The following is a 21,031-nucleotide window of genomic DNA, read 5'->3' as shown; positions in this document are numbered from 1 at the left end:
AGCGGTGACGCACTGGCGCCTACAAACCTAACAGGGATACTTCACGCATTGCGCAATGCGTGAGGTATCCCTGTTAGGTTTGTAGGCGCCAATGCACGTTTCGCACGCTCTGCCCGACCGCCGCGCCACAGCGTGCCACGGCGTTTGAAGCAACTATTTCACACCAGAGGTATTGCACAGTATCATACAAAATTGAAGGCGCTCCAACTTATTAAGAATGACAGGCATCCTTCAAAAGTACGGAGCTTTCCTTGCAAAATAAATCAAGATACTGCGGCACAAAGAGAGAGCGGTAGTCCAAAAACTAACTAAGTCCTAGTATCCGTATTTTGTAACGTTTAGCATAAACTTTACATCGTCTGACTGTTGCTTAATCGCCATCGGCTATAAAAGGTTATAAGAAATTGTACAGACGGCTACAGAAGATATTGAAAATCTTACAGCCGGCTTTAGGTCTATGGTATTTTGGAACACAGATTCTTCTGCCAATTTTTGCCAGGGATAGTAGTCTAGAATTTTACAGAGAGTTTTCTAAAAACTTTGTTTTTTGAACCTAATTCTAAGTAGATGCTCTATACTTAATACCAATGACGCAATTTTGAGTTTTTGTCGAATAAGAAGCTCCCTTTTCTGTGGACGGTCGCATTCCGTCGCTTCTTAGAAATACGGAAAGTTACTCTATTCCGAGATCACACAATTGGATTACATTTTGCAATGAGGAACCACTATCTCTGGCTCTTCCATAAAAACACCTTACTGCGTAGGGAGACCAAGAGCATATATGCTGTTCCTAAAATGAGCCAGGGATATTGGTTCCTTATTACAAAATGTGGTCCAATTTTTACTCGAACGATTAATTTTTTCAAGAAAGTGACCGCTCAATTTCGGTAAAATATTCTGCTAATTTTTGCGTGTAATTTGAAGAAAGATGTGATACTCTCCGTCAAAAACATCGGGCAATCTCCCAATAAAATACAATTTTCGAGTGGAAATTTCGCAACGTTGAAATGAAGTTACGTTCTTTCGTCTGAAAAACGACACTGCATCCAGACGAAACTTCATATAAATGAGTTCGCAGTTTTCCGAGACGCTGAAAAACTCGGGATAACTGCACAAGTTGGCTAGTGCCTGCGTCAATTTCAAGCTGTTGGCTGAGCAAATCTGGCTTGCGCCAGTACGCGCCAATCGGTGACTCAGTCCCTTTCAACGGCGGATCATCACCTTCGGTCGTAATCGTTTTGTCACCTATTTTTACGGGGCAACTCCCTTTGACCCTTTGAACCAACTCCACAATGGGTCTCTTGCTTAAATGAGATTCGCATAAATGAATTTATTCCTTGTAGATAAAACCTTGCAAAAATCGAGATGAGCACATGAAAAACGCCTGAAATCGCTCATTAACATGCGTGTCTGCTTTATCCGTTTACAAACTTTCCTCGCCCATCGCAACTTTTTACTTCGTTATCGGCAACGAGATTTTCTCGGAGAGCGCAACCTAGATAAAAAAAACGATTTCGGAAAGTGATAAATATATTTCTCACGAATGATGTATTTGTTTTAAAGGTTTAGTTTTCTCCTTGTGTAGAGGGAAAGGAAAAGCTGATGCTTTTAAATAACTTATAATCATACATGAGATAAAATTGGAGACAGTTTGTGAGATCGATGCTCATACGGGTTAGTGTTTGTTTGTTTGTTTATTTTTTCTCTTACATGTTTCTCTACGGAGAACCTGATTGTCGGCTGCTAAAAAAATGCCACTCACATTCATCCTGTTTCTCACCCCAACTATACAATGTTGCGATTCTCCCCTCATGTATAACTTTTTTTAGGAGGAAACAACCATCATATTTTATTGAAAGTTTCTGTGGATTTTCTTCTTTCAGTCATTCATTAAGATTAACAGAAAATTTCAAGAGGAAGCTAACGGTTATTTTTCTTAAAGACATCAAATATAACCGGGTACTTTTTAACGCTACAATGTATAAGCGCATTCATCAATCTAACCATTAACGTCATTTTTGACTCAGAGCAAATTAATATTTTTTTCAAAAAGCCAATACATTTGAAATTCATTGTTTTAAATGCGTTTATATTTCAAAAATGCTATCTTTTACCGATACAACATGTACTTTTTAAAGAAGCTGTAACTTCCAAGGATCAAAGAACTACAAACTAGGTAGCGACGCCGAAGGTAACCGAGGTAGTAAAAGCTAATGAAGTTAGAACGGAACTCGTGCCACACAGAAAGTTGAAAACCGAAATTCTACTTAACGCCGCGCCGATTCACTTGCGACAAACATGAAAGAAAAAAGAGGAGGGAAGGTGGCGAGAGAGAGAAAGAACGGCGAGGAATGGGAGAAAGAGATAGGAAAACGCGTAAAAAGCGCGACGTGGGATTTCCTAAACAGATTGTGCACGACAGGATTCGAGGAGAGACGGACATGTAGGGAGTGCTGTAAGAAAGTCTAATAAAGAAGGATCTAAAGGTTGAGAACCTTTGAAAACTCTCGGGTTTACCACTAATGCACGCGGAAACTGATCCAAAATGCTCTCAGAGCGCGGAAAACAGCGTTTTCATTACCTGCCCCACTTCCGAGGCTTATATGGGTCAATGTGCGGCGGTCATGTCTCATAGGAGAAAAATGAGGCTCGAAGTAAAGTCATTCGATTTTATCTAGGCACCAGGAGGTATGACCGGGGAGGAGATTTTTTAACCGTTTCATGCAATGGATATGGTACATAAATAATTTTAGATGAGGATTTGCTAACGACAAAACTCCAAAAGTTTCATCCCCTCTTTTTTTCTAAGGAGAGTTAAATAATTCATGAGGTGAGGTGGCAATTATCTGACAGCAATTTGGCAAGGGTTTTCGTAAAAAAGTGGGATACAATCACTCCGATATTCCGTCAATGCATGCAGTATCAAGGAATACAAAGGCGTTTTTTAATGTTTCACAGAACATACAACCCTATCTCTCCAGCTCATCATTTCGCTTAGAGGAATTGTTGCAAACAATGATGATAATCTTTCAGTGAGAGAGAACATATGGCGTCTTTGGTGCTTTCGAAATTCGAAATCAATCAACCTTATTTGGAAAAACACTTTCAGCCTTTGGATGAGCAATGGAACCACTCCTAAACTTTTGTCCTTTCTGCGCTCAATGCACAGTGGAACGAATCAATACGAAGGTTGAACCTGAGATTTTCGGCTAAAATTTCAAATTTGTATGTTTATTTCGTCACAAATTTGGTTTCAAAGAGGTGTTTTTTAGGGAAATTTCACGAAAAAACCAATAAAACCACTCCTAAACTTCTTTGTCACATACTTTTGAAAATATAAGCTTTCAGAGTTGCCAGATTTTGTCCGACTTCCCCTTTTGATTCGGTCCAGTGTGCAACGCCTCCAGGGGCGAGGCGTGAATGATCGATTATCGATATTTCCACATTTGAAGCTATGGTAAAGAATCAATTTATTATTAAGGTGTTCGTTGCAAGCACCCCGTTTATCGATCCTTTTTCATAAGTTTTAATGGCAGATCAATCGATGTACAGCAAAAATTATAGTGCTTTGGAATTCATGAAAGGCTTGGATCCACCTTAATATTTACAAAACACACCTTATATTGGCTTGTCCTTTCATACATATTTTTCTTCATCAATTTAAATGAGAATAATCCATGCAGAGTGTGCGAACATTTCAAAATCATGAGTTGAAAAATGCTGACTCCACGAGATTAAATAGAGCCTCACACAGAGCGAAGCGACATACTGCCAGCGCGGAACGCGCACTGGCGCCTACAAACCTAAGGGGATACTTCATGCATTGCGCAATGCGTGAAGTATCCACTTAGGTTTGTAGGCGGCAATGCACGTTTGGCTAAAATATCGATTATTAAGGTGTTCATTATCGATCCTTTTCCACATGTTTCAATGGAAGATAAATCGATTTATCCCAAAGCACGTGACTAAAAGGAGGGAAAACAGTGAGACCAATTGCCAAGAATCCCCATCGGGGAAAATGCTCGTTGCGTAACTTCAAATATGTCTGAACACATTTTCATCAAACTAAAATCCGATCAAATGCTTCCAGTATGATTTCCCAGAATGCAAGGGAGCCAATCCTTCGTTTTGGCGTCGATTTTAAACTTTTGCTCATTTGCATCAACAGAAAGGCTCAAAGAGGAGAAAGACCTGGTAATGTTTCAGTTGAAATGTGGTCTTCCGCCTATTGAGCAAGAGCAACATCAGGTCGATCGGCACTTCAGCGAGCCTTAAGCCGAAGGGGATTTCAAGAGCATCTCACGGGACTGATGAAAATGCCGTTTTCGAACAAAAATGAACTTTCCAATCCTATATATTTCCTCGAACTTTGACGCACGAACGCTCCGCTGTTTGCATTTTCTCTGTTAAGTAATTAATGATCTTCGATTACCCTGTTGTGCTAAGTAAAAAAGCTCAACACGTAGTTCAACGTTGCCGAATGTCTCTGAATAAAAAAAACAAGTTTTCTTAAACTTGTTTTTCCTTCTTTTTTTACTACTTCAAGTAGCTCACAAGGGCTAATCTTTGCGCTTCAGTCCCGTCCCCCCTCCGTCCCTACAACCAGTTCCAGGCAACCATTGTTTGAGACCATCAAACTCGGGTCGCCTGGCCGGGAATCGGACCTCCCGATCATAGAGCTAGCGCTACAACCACTCCACCACACGAGGCCGACAAGAGGTCTATTGATAAGTTTCTTTTCAATTTGTTAGAGAACTTAATTCGCGTTTTGGAATTACTTATGCTAAAAGGAACTAATTTGCACGCAAAACCTATACATAAACTTCCTTTTGGTATAAATACGTTCATTTGGTCTGGTGGGTCTGAAAAGTTTAAGGAAAAATAGTCGCGCATTTTCGCTTTCAATATTTTTTATCGGGTAGAAACTTGGCGTCGTTTGAACGTTCATATGGCGCTTCCCCTAAAGATTTCATAAGTCAGTTTTTAGAGGGAAACCAAAATAAATATATAAATTTTTCATCTTCTGGGTTGTTTTGCAGTGCTCCCATGTATTTTGCCGGTGCGGGGGGGGGGGGGGGTGGGAGGAGAGGTTGTAGGGACGCAGCCTCCTCTCTAATCTATTTACTTAGGTTTCGCTCTTGAGGGGCACTTTTGATTTAACTCAAAATTTTTCGGTTTTTTGCTTGAAGTATTGCTCCCCTTTTATATGAATGAGGTTGCCTGGATTCAAAGACATTGTCATTGGTGGCACATTTACTTCTTTTCCTTTGGAGGAAAACCTCATTTAAACACAGAAAAAATCATAACTTTAGAGAGAAATTTTCAGCTTTTTTCCCCAGTCATTGAAACATAATTACCTGGCGTAAAAATTTTTCCTACTTTTTTTCAATGTAAAGTGTAAAATATTTTTTGAGAATATCCCTTGGTGTGGATTTTATTGAGAGCATCTAATTTTTTTTCTCCTGCATAATCCAATGCAGAAAACAACCCAGTTTTTTTTTTTTTTTTTTGGGGGGGGGGGGAGGAAGAAAAAACAAGAAAAAAACGAAAAAGAAAAAATAACTGGGTAAAATTAATTCCTCCAGCTCCGCTTGATTCGCCAGGCATGCGAGGCCGAACAGGTGACTGAGCATTCGTTTGCATGGATACTTTGAACAGCGAATTGAATGTTTGTACGAACGGGGGATGTTTCACTCAGCGTATCCAGGTGCTTAGCGAAAACCGCGCATCTATACGTTTGATTCTCCTAGGGGTTAGGCGGTTTAAGCGAGCACACTTTGCGAGGAAGCTGAGAGAGAGGATTCAGAGAAAGATAGATGCATCTGTAAAAATCTATAATCTCCGTAGTGGAAGGTAGCTTCAAGCACGCACATTTGAAACCGTAGTTGCCGGGTGTATAAACGACATGAGGCCTCCACCCACCCTGGCCACTACGCGGACCAACCCTAGAAACATACGTAGTTAAAAGTTCGACGATTTGAAGACAGGTCATTCCTCTATGTAAATAAAAACAAGAGGCCGATTCCAACACAAAGATATTGGAGAGCGTTCATAGAATGAGCTCTGAAGAAAGGTGGGATAAGGAAATTTAAAAGATTGTAGAAACATTTTATCTCAAATTATGTCAAACATTTTGAGACTTGAAACTGAAAAAATGGTAAGATATATGATTTTTTAAGGTTCGGAATTTTTGTAAAAGGAACTTATCCAATGAATCCTTATACCCGCAGCTCAGGCAATTAAACTTGCTTGACAGATAACCTGGTTGCGTCAGGTCCAACTGAAGGAGATTATACCTGGAATTACCCTACATTATGTCATCTGCAGTTGAAGAGCAAATATTTTGGTCGTCTCAATCCTTTTAGTATAAAGAAAAAACAGTGCCGCTTTCTGATTAATTTACAAGATTTTGGCTTTCATGGAGACTTTAAACGATCCAATTTAAATAATTCAAATGGCGACAAAGTTGTTAGCCTACAGGCCTACGACCTAAACCGTTTTTCCCCCCTAGTAGACAATTATCGTAGGGCTTTAATTTTACGGTAATATCTCGTTAGCTTTTTCCGAAAGTTTGTAAAAGTTGTCCGAATTATGATATTATGAGAAATGCTTTCTTAAACCTCCTTTAATCTCAATGTAAATCATCAAGAGCATCTCCTCAGGAAGGAACTGTTTTAGGGCCGTGCGGCTCTAAACATCTCTTCTCCTCAGTGAAGTCCTGTGCAGTGCGTTGAGATTTGGAGATGTTTAAGAAGGTCTTCAATACGGTACTTAAATATAGAGGAACAATTTTATGAGCTTCGTGTGAAATTCAACAATATATTTTTAGAGATAGATTTTTGAAAGGAACTACAATGATTTGTTGCAGCAAAAATTTAAAACATGAAAGAAAAAAATATTGTGCGTTTTATAATTTTTTAATTAGGTCAACAACTACCTCAAAATTTGTCACAATCATAACATTTTTTCTCATAGTGTATGGAGACAAGTTTATAATTTTTGCGGGTTAGAATTTTCATGAGGACTCGAATAAAACTCATAATTGGACGTATTTCTATCAAACGGAACTATGTGCATTAAGACATGAGCCCTGCGACCCGTAAGAATATATGCATAACAGGGCTCATGTCATAATGCACCTACTTCCGTTTGGCAGAAATGCATCCAATTAGTTTTACTCATATCGAAGTGGAATTTCCTTTATTTTCTAAACTTGACAACTCCAGAGGTTTCATTTGATGCTTACAAGTTCGCAAGCCTCGTTCATACCTCGAGGTATTGTGGATATGTTCTGAAAATAAAAATTTAAAGAAAAAAATGGTTCGCCCACGCCAAGCAAAGCCTGAGGGTTAAAAAGAGAAGCAGCACATGGGAAGAAAATGAAATCAAAATAGAAATCTAAAAATAGAGGAAGAGTTTGAACCGTGTTATAAAAAGGCACAATATTAGTGCAATTCAATCTGAAAGTTTACTCAACTTTTAGACACAGCCATCTTTCTCGGTTGTAGGTGGTTTTTATGCAGCTACTAAACTTTCATATACTCTTAACTTCCATTGCTCTATGGAGAGTCACAGATGATACACCTATGAGTACATTTGTATGATAAAATCAGGGCAAGGAATTCAAAATTTCTGTCTCAATTGCCATCAATTGAGTGTGTTGTTTCGGTAAGGACCGACCAAGTTCGGTTTCAAAAATTTGTTTGGTTGCAAAGTAAAATTATTCATAGGATTAGCCACAAAATTTGATCTAGATTGTTGAAAATAATCCTTTTCCCTTTTTTTTAAAAAACCAAAAATTTCCATTTCATGAACGATAGAATTGTCAAATATTAAGCAATTTTATTTGCTCATTTTTTCTCTTTTTTGCATGAGAGAATAACTCCTCATCGCAAAACAAAGGACATGAAAAGTTTTGAAATCCTTGAAAAATAATTTGATAGCTGAGGGAGCCATTTTGTCCTTATCAAGCACTTCATCTTATACGCTAAGGTACATGAAGAAGGTGAATCATCTTAACAATTGCCGTTGTTTTTCAGTGCTCTCCTAACGCAACAGAACGATGTTGTAACGGTCCAAAAAAGTAACATAATCTCTTTATGTTTGAATGAAGGGTTGAGACACTATTCTCTCAAAACTTACACGACCCGCCCATGAAAATTCGCAAAACTCCATAAAAATTGGACCCTAGGGTGTTATAAAGCTTCGAGAAAGCTCCGACTTAGCCTCTGCAGATTCAGCTATTTTTGTGCACTGTTCAGACGTTATGGTGCGTCTCAGAAATTCTGCATTGAGATTTATGCCCTGGATCAAATTAACATGCTCTGAAAAGCATGATTCTTCAAGCTCAAAATATCGCGATAAAGGCAATATCCACCAAGAGCTCAAACGAGATAGGATGGAGGGAGTGAGAAAAAGGATTAAATTGCCTGCGAAGAAAAAACCCCGGCCCAGGAAGCCTGCCAAGGCTCTATTATCTCCAGCAACCAGATTTATAAAAGTTTTCTGACCATAAAGATCAATTACGCTCCGCATTTTAAACTGAAAAATTGTGTTTTATATTTTTCCTCTCTCGATTTTGTTCATATTTTCTGTTCTGTAGTTTCTTTGAAATGGTACTCAATAGACTCTTTTGTATTTTTTTCGGCGTCGGTTAACGCTGAAGGCTTAAGGCTTAGGTTTAAGGATAGGGAATTGGACGTAGCTCTGCTAAATGGAACTAGAGACGTGTGGGAAATAAGGGGTGTGCTCTAGAGAACTGCAAAAGAAACAATATAAAAGTGGACGTGATTCTTTTTGTGGAAATGGCAAGGTGGGATTTTATATAAATCAAGCGGAACTGAGAGCCAAAATATGCGGGACTCATGAGCCATGGGCATGCGACAAGAGCGTTGTGAAGAGGGCTCATGAGTTAAAAAGCCACGATCCCGATCTCCTTGTCCCGGTCGTCTTCGCTGACGTCACTGGCGCTTTTTGATTCCCATCCATTCTTACGGCCGTCAAGTAACGAGCACACTCCTCCTCTTCCACCCATCTCTAGTTCCTTTGAGCAGAAGTCTGTCCAATTCATAGAAACCTTACCACCTTCCACCAGATTATTTAGATGTTTATTTCCTTGAAAATATTCGCCGAGCTGTCATTGAAATTTAATCTGAAGTTTATGAAATCATAGATATATTTTTCCGTCTTCTCTTTTCTGGGGGGTTAAAAAATTGGGAGCAAAACGTCACCGGAGATTTTGAATTTATTAACTTGCTCCTCTATATATAAGCATATCAAATAAAACAGAATCAATTAAATTATAATGTATAATGTAAGAAAATATAATAACGCAAAATATTAAAATAAAGTAGCCAAAGAGAAGTTGAAAGATCCAGTATGCCTCCCACCCCTTCATCGCAAAAATGCCTAGCTTTCCCTGACGTCATGAACTTTCTAATGTAAGACTACGCTATGAGCCAAAATACTCAACGGTCCCTGAATGAGCGTGCATTAGGAATTAATTAATTAAAAACTCTGCTAAATAGCCGAGGATGTAAAAGCGCTTTCTTGGTGAACTTAATTACGCGCTACAAATTTAATTCCTGAAGTGACTTCAGTGAAGTCCCGTCTCAAAACTGCATATTGCGAGTAAGTTCCAACGAAAAGTCATTATCTCCTCTACAGATTTACCTGTAGATCTACTACTTAATTTATATTAATGAAAACATCAACCATAAAGCGGCTTGGAATGGAGATGACTCACGCTTCAATGATGAAAACAAGTGTTTTCGCACATATTGCGATGTTAAGTAAATAATTATTATTTGAAGTTTCTCTCCCCTCCCCCCTCTCTCTTGTTTCATAAGTGTTTGTGTATCTGCATTTATGTAAATGTCTGGATTTATTCAATATTTTCTGGTCTAACTCCATGAACACTGTGCGAATTTCATGATTTATTTCCTACTATTACAACATTTTTCATTTGCCATTTTATTTCTACAGGTTTTATTGTTTTGCCTTCGTTAGTGAAAAAGGAATCCGTCTACTTTGGAAGCATAAAAAAAGAACCTACTTGTTTAGGGGTTCGATTGAATTTTCAGATTTAATTTTACAGGATACATATACGAGTCAACGTATCATAATTAAAGCTGTATTCCCGTCTGATTTTGGCACCGGCATATATGGTTGATTTAACTGCATTTTTGGTTGATGCTAGAATCAGGCAGAAATGTAGGTGGTATTTTCACTCTTTTTTCTCGTGAAGGCCAACATTTTTTAACGTGTGCCCCTATCTACCATGTATGCATCGTAGTATGTACCATTCTTACTCCCCACCAATTCTGGCGGCGAGCGTTAAAAGAAAACATTGCAAATACCTCATAATTGATCATACATGGACAGAATGGGAGGAGCTTCACAGAAATGCCCTTTTGAGACCTTCAATGGGAGTATTTTCAGTCCCTTCCACTCTGTTTTGACTTGCATGCAGATGTGAATTTCAAATTAGGTGAGGTACGGTTGAGTCAGTTTAAAGTGTGTTTCGATTAATTTACTCATAATTTGGATGTCGGAAACATTAGGCATTTGAATTTGGATCGAAGAGAGCTTACCTTAAGGTGCATTCTATACGTTGGCCTTTTGAGCAGGGTCCAACAAGGGGGAGGGGACGTTGGCCCGAGCCCCGGGGTTTCGGCTTCAGTAGTATCAAAGAAGGTCTCAAGTTTGCCTCAATGCGTGGAGAATTCTGGAAATCAAAAAACATTATCATAGAGCCACTCCTCATTAAATCACAAACATTATAAAATCGAAATCTGTACCAACATTAAGTATCTCCAGCTGATACGATTAAAGTGAGAGTCAGTGGCTATTATTGAAATTTGGCAACACTGTTTTTCCTCCATTTCAATATATGTAAAACAATCGATTCTTAGTGAGGCACCTTGCCAACCTAAAATCGATATTTTTAATGGATTGAAGTGGAAGAAAAAAACTGTTTTGCCAACTTGCAAAATTGCCACCGGTGACAGCAGGGCACCATTCCAGCCAAATCCTGCAGGATGGATTCGTTTAAAGGGGGCAAAACGAAGCAATAAGGACCATCAGTATACACAAAGTCACTTTTTTCAACTTTCACTGCGAAAACGCAAAAGCCCTTTAAAAAAACAAAAAATCCAGCAAACTGTTTCAAACTTTCCTAACGTATGGTTTTAGTTGAATTAAAACTCTTCTCCTCACAAATCAAAGAAATGAGAAGGCAACGAACGGTTGAGAACGATTTAAGTCATACGAGAGAAAGTTTCCATATTTAGGTCGAGTTACGTCTCATCCCGGGGGAACCGCGGGGGGGGGGGGGGTGGTACAAACAACGCAGTTGCGACCAAAACTTGGAAAATTTGGAATTGAAATTGGACCAATGATTTTTGATGGGCCCATTGTGATTTTCGCATGACTTAACCTGCAGGCTGATAATTGAGATTGATAGACAAAGCAATAGACAAAGAAGACATAGGGATTTTGGAGCTATCCTATTGATTAAAATGGGTGAGTCCTAAACTACAGACTAAGGGAGAAAATGATGGACTAACTAACGGATCTCTCGTGGGTTGCCGTTAGTTAGTCTATTGCCTACCTCCTTTGTCCATTGCACCCACCCGCTTCCACCAATAGGATCGCTCCAAATCTCTTTTGTCTTATTTGTCTATAGCTTTGTCTATCAATTTCAATAATCGGCCCGCTAGCGCGAGTCCACTCACTCAACCTGTAGACCCATCGTCCCTTTGCCCCTTCAAATGAGATCCCCGATGGACGGAGGCTAAGTCTGTAGCCTGGATTTATGACACTGTTAAAAATACACTGTTACAGCCGTTTAACCACCAACTGTTGCAGAGGTTGCGTCTTACGACGGCTTAGAACGCTCAGCACGTCCGCGAGATTCCCACCAAGGGAGTGGATTTTAGACGTAAGCGAGGACTAACGAAGCTCAAGAGCGCGGAACATTGAAAAAGGTTCACTTGTGTAAGCGTTATGAGATGTTCATTGCCCACTAAGAGAAAACCACACCGAACTTAACAAAACTTGGGCACAATTAGAAATAATAAGTCTATATACATCATTGCATGCTTTGAGAAAATGGCCTATTCTCCAAAATTCAGGACTTGGATCACACACTGCCGTGCAAAGCAAAAACGCTGTTTACATTTTTTGGAAACAATGTATCATCGCAGAAAAACTTGTGTACCTTGGGGCAATGTTTTTACATAATTCTTTCGCAAATACTATTGAGAACTAATTTTAGGTGCACGGGTAAACAGTTTTTATGTTATAAAGTGTGAAGTTCCAAAAAACGAGGGAAAATCTTGATGGATTTACGGCGTTCTTGCTTAGCACGGCAGCATGGATTGGAGGCATATCGAATTTGGGAGAGGTCGTGCGTAGGGAAATGAGCTCTTACAAAAACCACTGAAGATTCTATAAAAAGATAAAGCCAAAGCTGCCCTTTTGGGCCCTAAAAGCTTTATGACCTAACATCCAAAATTACCGACACGACTCTCCCCATACAGTCACTTTAATTTCTAGGAATCCGTTCTTTGACCATTAAATGTGTATTTAATTTTGTGGTGGATGCCCCTAAGCCACCGATTTCCCTTCTTCACCACCTCGCACCTTGATAGCTCAATTCCGGGTGTCAAGGATTCGGCGAGTCTCAAACGCGGGACGGGCGTTTGTCAAACATGACTGATCAAATCCCCGCTCATTCGAGGCGTGTCGCCGCTGTAATTAATGTTTTTCCGTGTGCGGTCCCGCGGGACCTCAATCCGTCGATGAAAAATGATGTTGACGAATTGCGTCACAGCTTCCAGGCTGCCGCACCAGGGAAAAGAACCGTAACTCCAACTTAAAGCGAGACTCGAAGCGTGTAATCGCACGTGTTAACTGCGGGTCACTCCGAATGGAGTTACTGCTCTCTCGCGGAGGGGCGCGATGCGCAGTATTCAAATCCCGGGTGGATTAGCATCGAATCAGTCAAGTTCTCGAATCTCAACTTCCTGCATCATTTTAAGACGCGACCGTCGAGGCTCTGTGAGTGGTTAGGTATTTGCACCGGAGTCCATACATTTTCGATGCACTGGAAAAAAAACACATTGAATCTAGAGTCCAGACTCTTAAAAACATCGACAAGAAAAATTCTCTTGATTCAATCAGATTTAAGCCTAAATCAAGAACCAAGCCTCTTAATTTGAGCGGATTTCCTTTTGATTTAAGCTTAAATCTGATTGAATCAAGAGTCCTTTTTCTTGTCAATGTTTTCAAGAGTCTGGACTCTAGATCCAATGTGGTATTTTTTTCCAGCGTGGTTTCCGAGGATTAAAACCCTGGTAAGAAGTCAGCGGACCCATGCAAATGTCGAAATTCAGATTGTTTTCTTTGTTTTCTGTTTAAGGAAATTAACACGGAGAGTCACAAGAGAAAATGGACCGCGTCAAGCAGAAAGGAACCAAGCAACATCAGCGATTTCCAAATTTAATTGGGCAATTAATTTTTTTCATGAAAACGGTTGTGCGGATTTTTGTGCGAATTCGGTGAATTTTATACATACAACGAAGCAACTCGCTTAAAATTTTCAAATGAATCCACATAAAAATTCCCTTATAAAACATTAAATTACCCAGTTAAATTCGGCAATAGCTGACGTGGCTTGGTTCCTTTCTGCTCAACGTGGTCCATTTAACCCAGTTCCGAGACTACAAGAAAGAAACGCCCGCCCACAGTTGAGCCGGTAGGTGTAACAAACACAAGCGCCTTCAACTACAGATGCATACAACTATTCATACTCCAAATACAACTATTCGTACTCGATGGACGTCCGTGTTGCATACACCTAAATTGAAGGAGCTCGAATTTTTCTGGTCGTCACGGTATAGTCCAGAAATTATGGGACAAAAACCAGATAAGGGAAAAGACAAGCTAATTTTTGGCATAGCGAGTCCTTATGACCCCCTGAGTCCTCCAAGAAAATTACGGTGAATTTTCTACATAGCACGAAGCAACTTCCTCAAAATTTTCAAATGAATCCACACAATCGTTCTCTTAAAACATTAAAGTACCTAGTTTTTGACAATAGCTGATGGGACTTGGTTCCATTCTACTTAACGCGGTCCAAATAAGGTAATTCCTGCAGGTTAATTATTGAACCTAATTGACATAGCGATTGACAAAGGATACAATAAGAAAATGGGGTGATTCTATTTGTAGAGAAGGGGGGATGCAATGGATATCATTGGTAAGTAATAGACTAACTGACGGCAACCCACGGGAGCCCCAATTGATTTAATCCACCATTTTCCCCCTCAGTGTGTGAAAGCCACCCGTTTCAACCAAAAGGATCACTCCACTATCGCTTTGTCGTTTTCAATAATCAGCACGCTGATGCCGTTAGGCCAATGGGCCTGTTGCAAACTTTTGCTAGAGCAAAACTAAGAGTTGTTTCCTACAGATAATGCCTCAAAAATCACGATGAGCGCATCGGCAAAGTCTGAAATGCACTCATAACTTCACAATCTGCGTAAGAAATTTGCGGTTTTTTGAGCTTCCCGCTTCGAAAACGATACTACGGTACAGGTGAACATTTTGTTAGAGGAGTCGTTCCATTGGCGGCAATACTCATCATGGCCGACGCCAGTCCGCCAAAACACGTGTGATGGGACGAGATAACACCTGAACAGGATTAAACCAGATAACAATCGGCGTGTTTACGTTCATATTTTCCTCGCCCGCCTTAATTGACCTTGAACTCTCCTCGAATTACGCGAGGAACTGCGCAAGCGTCGGCCATGATGAATATTGCCGACGATGGAGCGACTCCTCTAACAAAATGTTCACCTGTGCAGTAGTATCGTTTTTGAAGCGGGAAGCTCAAAATAACGCAAATTTCTTACGCAGATTGTGAATTTATGAGTGCATTTCAGACTTTGCCGATGCGCTCATCGTGATTTTTGAGGCATTATCTATAGGAAACAACTCTTCATTCTGCTCTAGCAAAAGTTTGCAACAGGCCCATTCCGATTAAACCTGTCCCATTAGCGACAAGAAAACCACAAAGAATAATCGATTGAGCTGATACAACTTATGGAGCGTAACGGAAGTGATTATGCCTATGCGCAAAATTGAAGGCGAACTGAGATTATTTTTGTCAATCAGCACCGAGAAACTAGGTTGGTTCACAAACCCAAAACTTTTCATGGGCATCTTGTTTCCGTTCGCCTGATTCTTGAATCATAATCCCTGTACATCACTCCCGAACAACAAATTTTAAAAAAAATATATGTATTCTCAAACAACGTAAAAAATAAAATAGAGAAATTTCAAGCCTCCCTGTTTTGAACCATCTATATTACAGACTCTTGTGCCACAAAGAGACAACATGACAGCATAAAAAGCAAGTTAGCCGGAGGTTGCCGCTGAAATTATTCGTCGCCGAGAATGCAGTGCACATCAAAGGCCGCCGTAGATGAGGACACGGTCCGCAAAGTTGTCAGACTCTTGAATCAAAGAGGTGCATTTTATTCCAAGCTTCGGAACAGGCTTTCACAAAAAACCTCACAAGTGCGCATTACTTTTTGGCATCATTAAGACGCGAGGCTTTGAATTCCTGTTGGATTTTTTGGAGAGTGGCCCTACAAAAATTCCCACCATTGATTGTCTAAGCTCATCCAACGGCGCCAAAGTTTCAAAGTACCAACGGCTAAATTAGACGTATTTCTGCCAAACGGAACTATGTACATTCTGACGTGAGTCCTGTCATTCATATATTCTTGTGGGTCTCAGGGCTCATGTATCGATGCACTAAGTTCCGTCTGGCATAAATACGTCCAATTTAGGTTGATGATCGATGAAATTAAACCCGCGACAGAGCCTCAGTAGCAACACGGAGCTTTGAAGTAAAATTTGGTTGGAGACGAATGGACCACCAGACAAGGTTTGAATTTAAGCATTATGGTGTAAGTTGTCCCATCAATATCCAGCACGTAGTACACGGCCTCTAGAATAAAATATGCTGAAATAAACGACTAATCAAGATATTCATGTGTTTTGATGTATTAATTCGAACTTCCCACTCATAAAAAAGTAATGAAGAAATAAAAAATAAAAAAAAACATTAATCTACATGAGTTAAATCGCATTCTTAACGATACCGTAACAGTCTTTTCAGTATACATATATGGCAGCTTCGATCAACTAACTACTATTCCTGGCGCAACAACTTGTTAGTGCTTAGTGAATGCGCGCCAACTGCACCATCGCGCGTTTATGTCACTGCGCAGGCATGGAAAACCGGAACGCCTTCAATTTCGTAAGTATGTAACATAGACATCCTTAACGCACGAATAGTTGCATCTAAGCCTTGTCATCATTTCGCTGCGCGTTACTCGTGTCGTTGCGGTTATGAAAGGTATCAACAGGATCACATTTTGCGATGGGGCAGTGCTATTTTTGACTCATTTTAGGAACAAAGTGTGTGCTCTTAGATTCCTCATGGAAATAGGTGTTTTCAAGGGTGAGACAGAAATAGTATAATTTTCTTTGCAAAATGTAGTCCAAATTTTATGCACAGTCTCAAGCACAAAGCTGGAGTGTAACCGTTCTCAAGAAAAGGTAATAATAGCAACGTGCGTTAATTTTCGGGAGAACAATCTCTGTCGATTGAATTACATATTCTACTAGATTTTTTTTTGTTTTTTCATAATCTCGCTGAGAGCTTTTTTTAAAAAAGGAAGCTTTGAAAAAATGCTGACCAGTTGAGGTGGGAAATGACTATTCATAGTTATTGACAAATAGGCCTATCTGGTGTCCGAAAAATTAGATTTGGGAGACTTGGTTCATTTTTGTGCCAAACAAAGGCGTGAACTTGCTTTCACGTGTCAATTTTAAACCTCGTACAAAGCTAATTAAAATTTTGAATAGCTTTTTAAAAACTAAAATTTGAGAGCTGCTAACTTCGAGCTTTAAAACTTGTGTTTAGCTCAACATTCTCTGGCAATTTACGTGCCAAAATGTCCATAAAATGTTTCTCTATATGTAGAAATTGAAGTGCTAAAATTTTACTTTTAAGTTTTTGGCACCTTGGTCTCTATTCCATAGATATTCATCGCATCACGCCTGTTAATTCATAAGTCTAGGTAACACTGAGACTTTTAACGGTGTCTTTTGATCATATTGAGTCTAATGATAAAATGAGCAAAGTTAATTACCAAAAATGAGACCTGGCGATTTTGAGAGAAGCTTGGCAGGTGTGCATAAGAGCTACTTCGTCTGTTAAAGAAATAACCAGAGGGTTTTCGCCTCTTAATTACTGGGCTTGAAAATATACGCTTCAGACGCGTGACGTATTTTTAGTGTCAAACAGTTGACTTTAACAAAATAAGAGTTTGGTTTCCGGAAAAAAAAAACTTGAAAATAATTTTATTTTTAAGCGAGGAGACCTCCGAGTTTGAAGAAAATAAATCCAGAGATACCATAAACGCTACATTTAAATAGCTTAAATTCCGCGCAAAATTCCAGTTTATTTTAATAGATGTAGAATAGGTAAGTATCTGTGGATAAAAAGAATATCTCTGACGGTTAAAAGGTGTTTACTTTTCCGTTATTTTAGGGCACGATAAACCCGTTGAATACAGATTCTCAAAGAGTGGAACAGTATGGGTGGTACTTTGGCTACTATGAAAAAGGAACATTATCTTATTTATTAAAGAAGCGGGAATATCACGTTTACAATATGTAAGAAAACATGTAACCAAGTTCTATTTCTATCTGTATCAAAGAAATTGTCTTTAAATTGTGTTAATTTTTTTTGTTTAGAGGTCAAGTTTACTTATTGATAAAAGGAATCTTCTATATATTTAATATCCTAAGGCCTTTTTTGGCCTCATACAGTTTGTGCTAATTCGATCTCGGAAACTACTGGACCGATTTTGCTCGGATTTGTTTTAAATGAAAGCTCTTAGGCTGTAGACGTGCCAACATTCCTTAGTTTTTCGATTTGCGCGACCGACGTTGCAAAATTTACCTCGATTTGATAACGACATGCTTGCGTTTTTGACGTTGGACAGTTTGTGCTAATTCGATCTCGGAAACTACTGGACCGATTTTGCTCGGATTTGTTTTAAATGAAAGCTCTTAGGCTGTAGACGTGCCAACATTCCTTAGTTTTTCGATTTGCGCGACCGACGTTGCAAAATTTACCTCGATTTGATAACGACATGCTTGCGTTTTTGACGTTGGACAGTTTGTGCTAATTCGATCTCGGAAACTACTGGACCGATTTTGCTCGGATTTGTTTTAAATGAAAGCTCTTAGGCTGTAGACGTGCCAACATTCCTTAGTTTTTCGATTTGCGCGACCGACGTTGCAAAATTTACCTCGATTTGATAACGACATGCTTGCGTTTTTGACGTTGGACAGTTTGTGCTAATTCGATCTCGGAAACTACTGGACCGATTTTGCTCGGATTTGTTTTAAATGAAAGCTCTTAGGCTGTAGACGTGCCAACATTCCTTAGTTTTTCGATTTGCGCGACCGACGTTGCAAAATTTACCTCGATTTGATAACGACATGCTTGCGTTTTTGACGTTGGACAGTTTGTGCTAATTCGATCTCGGAAACTACTGGACCGATTTTCCTCGGATTTGTTTTAAATGAAAGCTCATAGGGTCTAGATGTGCCAAGACCCTTCGTTTTTCGATTTGCGCGACCGAAGTTGCAAAATTTACCTCGATTTGATAACGACATATTTGCGTTTTTGACGCTGGACGAGTCATATGGTTGGGGGACCTCCCACCCTCTGATTTTCCGTTTCCCTCTCCACGTAAACCCATCCCTACCTGCTCACAACACGTGTCACCCTTCTACCCTAGCGTGGGTCCTACGGCAGTTTCACTCATGTCGGGGGTCGGCTCATGTCTTCTTCCAAGAGAATTGGTGATTTATCTTCACCCTTTCGCACCGTTACATTTTCAAAAAGTGTTCTGATTTTCTTTTCCAGGAGTGTTATTTATTTTTCAAGGTTGTTTCTTTTTCTAAAAGTAGGTAATTTTTCGTTTCCTATTCTTTGTTTTTGAATTTATCATTTTGCCTCCAGGAAGTCCTCTAAGCACTGGTAGTAGCAAAATTTGGCTCGCGAAGCGAGCCAACAGTTACTCGCGGAGCGAGTAACTGGGGGTCCAGGGGGCTTGCCCCCGGCTAGCGGCGCAAGCGAGCGTAGCGAGCTGAAGCAGCTAGTGTTATTAAAAAAGCTAATCGGTTTGCAAATTTTGACAGTTCGTTCCAACAAAATATAGCTGGAAGTTTAAATTTCAAGGGTTTTTGTAGCCAATTAGCATATTTTCCGAAAATAATCGTGACTGGGCCTCCCCTGAATAGAACATTTTGACGAATTTCAGTTGCGAGATCGATTATCGATATTTCTCCATTTGAAGCTATGATATAGAATCGATTATTAAGGTGTTCGCTGCGAACACCCTGTTTATCGATCCTTTCCCATAGGTTTAATTGGCAGATCAATCGATATATCGCAAAGCACGCCACGCCCCTGATGAATTTCCGCTCTCGACCACCAATGTTGAAATGTGTAAGTCTCTGCTTAGTCCAAAAATTACTCCTCAAGACTCAAGAGCTTAGGAGAGAAATAAATATAAACAAAGCCCTCCGCGGTGCGTGAAAAATTAAGAGAAAATAATCAACCCCATCGTGAGCCTCTCGTGTATACAACATGCGACCGCTTTGAGTTGAGCTCATAAATTCCCAGTCGGCATGCCAACTGATTTCATTTCGGACCCCTAATATTTTGACCCCAACAACTCCCTATGAATTGACCCCCTTGACCCGCGCGTTTTTCTCGATGCAAGAGGCACAAAGCACCAATTTTAAACCCATTTAACAAAATCTCGCTTAAACATCACGCCCCCTTTGAAAATGAAATCGAACTCTGATGAATTATCATCATATTCAGATTTTCGCTACGTTTTATATCGGATACCCGCAGACATTATTTCTTTGAAAATATGTTACTTTTATTTGCGAGCAAAAACCTCTGCTTCTAATTTCAAGTAAGATATTGATCAGTGGCGTGGTGTGCTTTGCGACACATCGATTGATTTGCGATTTAAACCAAGTATCGATAAACGGGGTGTTTGCAACGAACACCTTAATAATCGATTCTATTACCATAGCTCCAAATGGGGAAATAGCGAAAATCGATCATTCACGCTTCGCCCGTGATATTGAAGAGTGCTCACTTCATCAAAAAGATAAAATTGAAAAAAGAAATATGCTGAACACAGATTGCACCATACGGCTAAACTGTCGTTGATAATGGCCACGCGTAATTTTTGCCAATAGACCATGTGGAATCGCATTTAGCAAAAAGAAGCAGCCCAATCACAGTGTTGTAAAAATATTTCCTCTTCAAATTTTCGGAAAAATCTCTCATAATAGTAAAAGTTTGTTGCTTCCGACCAAAAAATTGTCAATTTCGAAGGAAAATAATCGCGAAAATATTCATACTGCTCTTATATTGAGTGTTTTTAGAAGGAAAGAAGAACTTGCACGATTTTGAAAACACTGTTATTGCGCTGGTTCCGTTTTGCTAAATGCGATCCACGTACCCTCGCAACGCTTTTGTAATAATACGAGAGTACTAAAGGATTCGATATAACTTAGATTTACGAAAAATTTACAAGCCCAGGAGTTGGCAACAGTTCGTAAGGAAAGGTTTCGTGGGTTGCGTATGCAAATGCCGACCCTGAGAAAGCCCTTAATTCTCATGGACACCGCTTAATTCTGCCCAAAATCCGCTCTGCTTTCCTTACTTGATCGCAGTGGAGCTTCGGGCTCTAAACTCTTAATGTGTGGACGTATGCAAGTACGTTTTAAAATTAAAAACGAAACCATCTTAACTTCTACCAAATGTTTGTTTCGTCAATGGGCTAGTTTTAGAGTCTCGGCATCCCGTTTTGGTTGTTGATGTCGCACAGTGGATCGAGTTAATGGGACA

General features: G+C 39.7%; 1 protein-coding gene across 2 annotated transcripts in view; it reads right to left on the bottom strand.

Annotated features, from left to right (window-relative positions):
* The window catches only part of Dh31 (diuretic hormone class 2), a 143,362-nt gene that overhangs the window by 51,734 nt on the left and 70,597 nt on the right, over nt 1–21,031 (bottom strand). For both annotated transcript variants that reach the window (XM_019055537.2, XM_019055540.2), the window contains exon 2: nt 10,593–10,726. In XM_019055537.2, the coding sequence (XP_018911082.1) occupies nt 10,593–10,604 (12 nt within the window). In that variant the 5' untranslated portion in view covers nt 10,605–10,726. The remainder of the gene's footprint in view (nt 1–10,592; nt 10,727–21,031) is intronic.

Source organism: Bemisia tabaci, chromosome 5 (assembly GCF_918797505.1).
Source record: "Bemisia tabaci chromosome 5, PGI_BMITA_v3".
Taxonomy (NCBI): domain Eukaryota; kingdom Metazoa; phylum Arthropoda; class Insecta; order Hemiptera; family Aleyrodidae; genus Bemisia; species Bemisia tabaci.
Note: the sequence above shows the minus strand (reverse complement) of the source record. Positions and strands in the feature narration are given on the sequence as shown.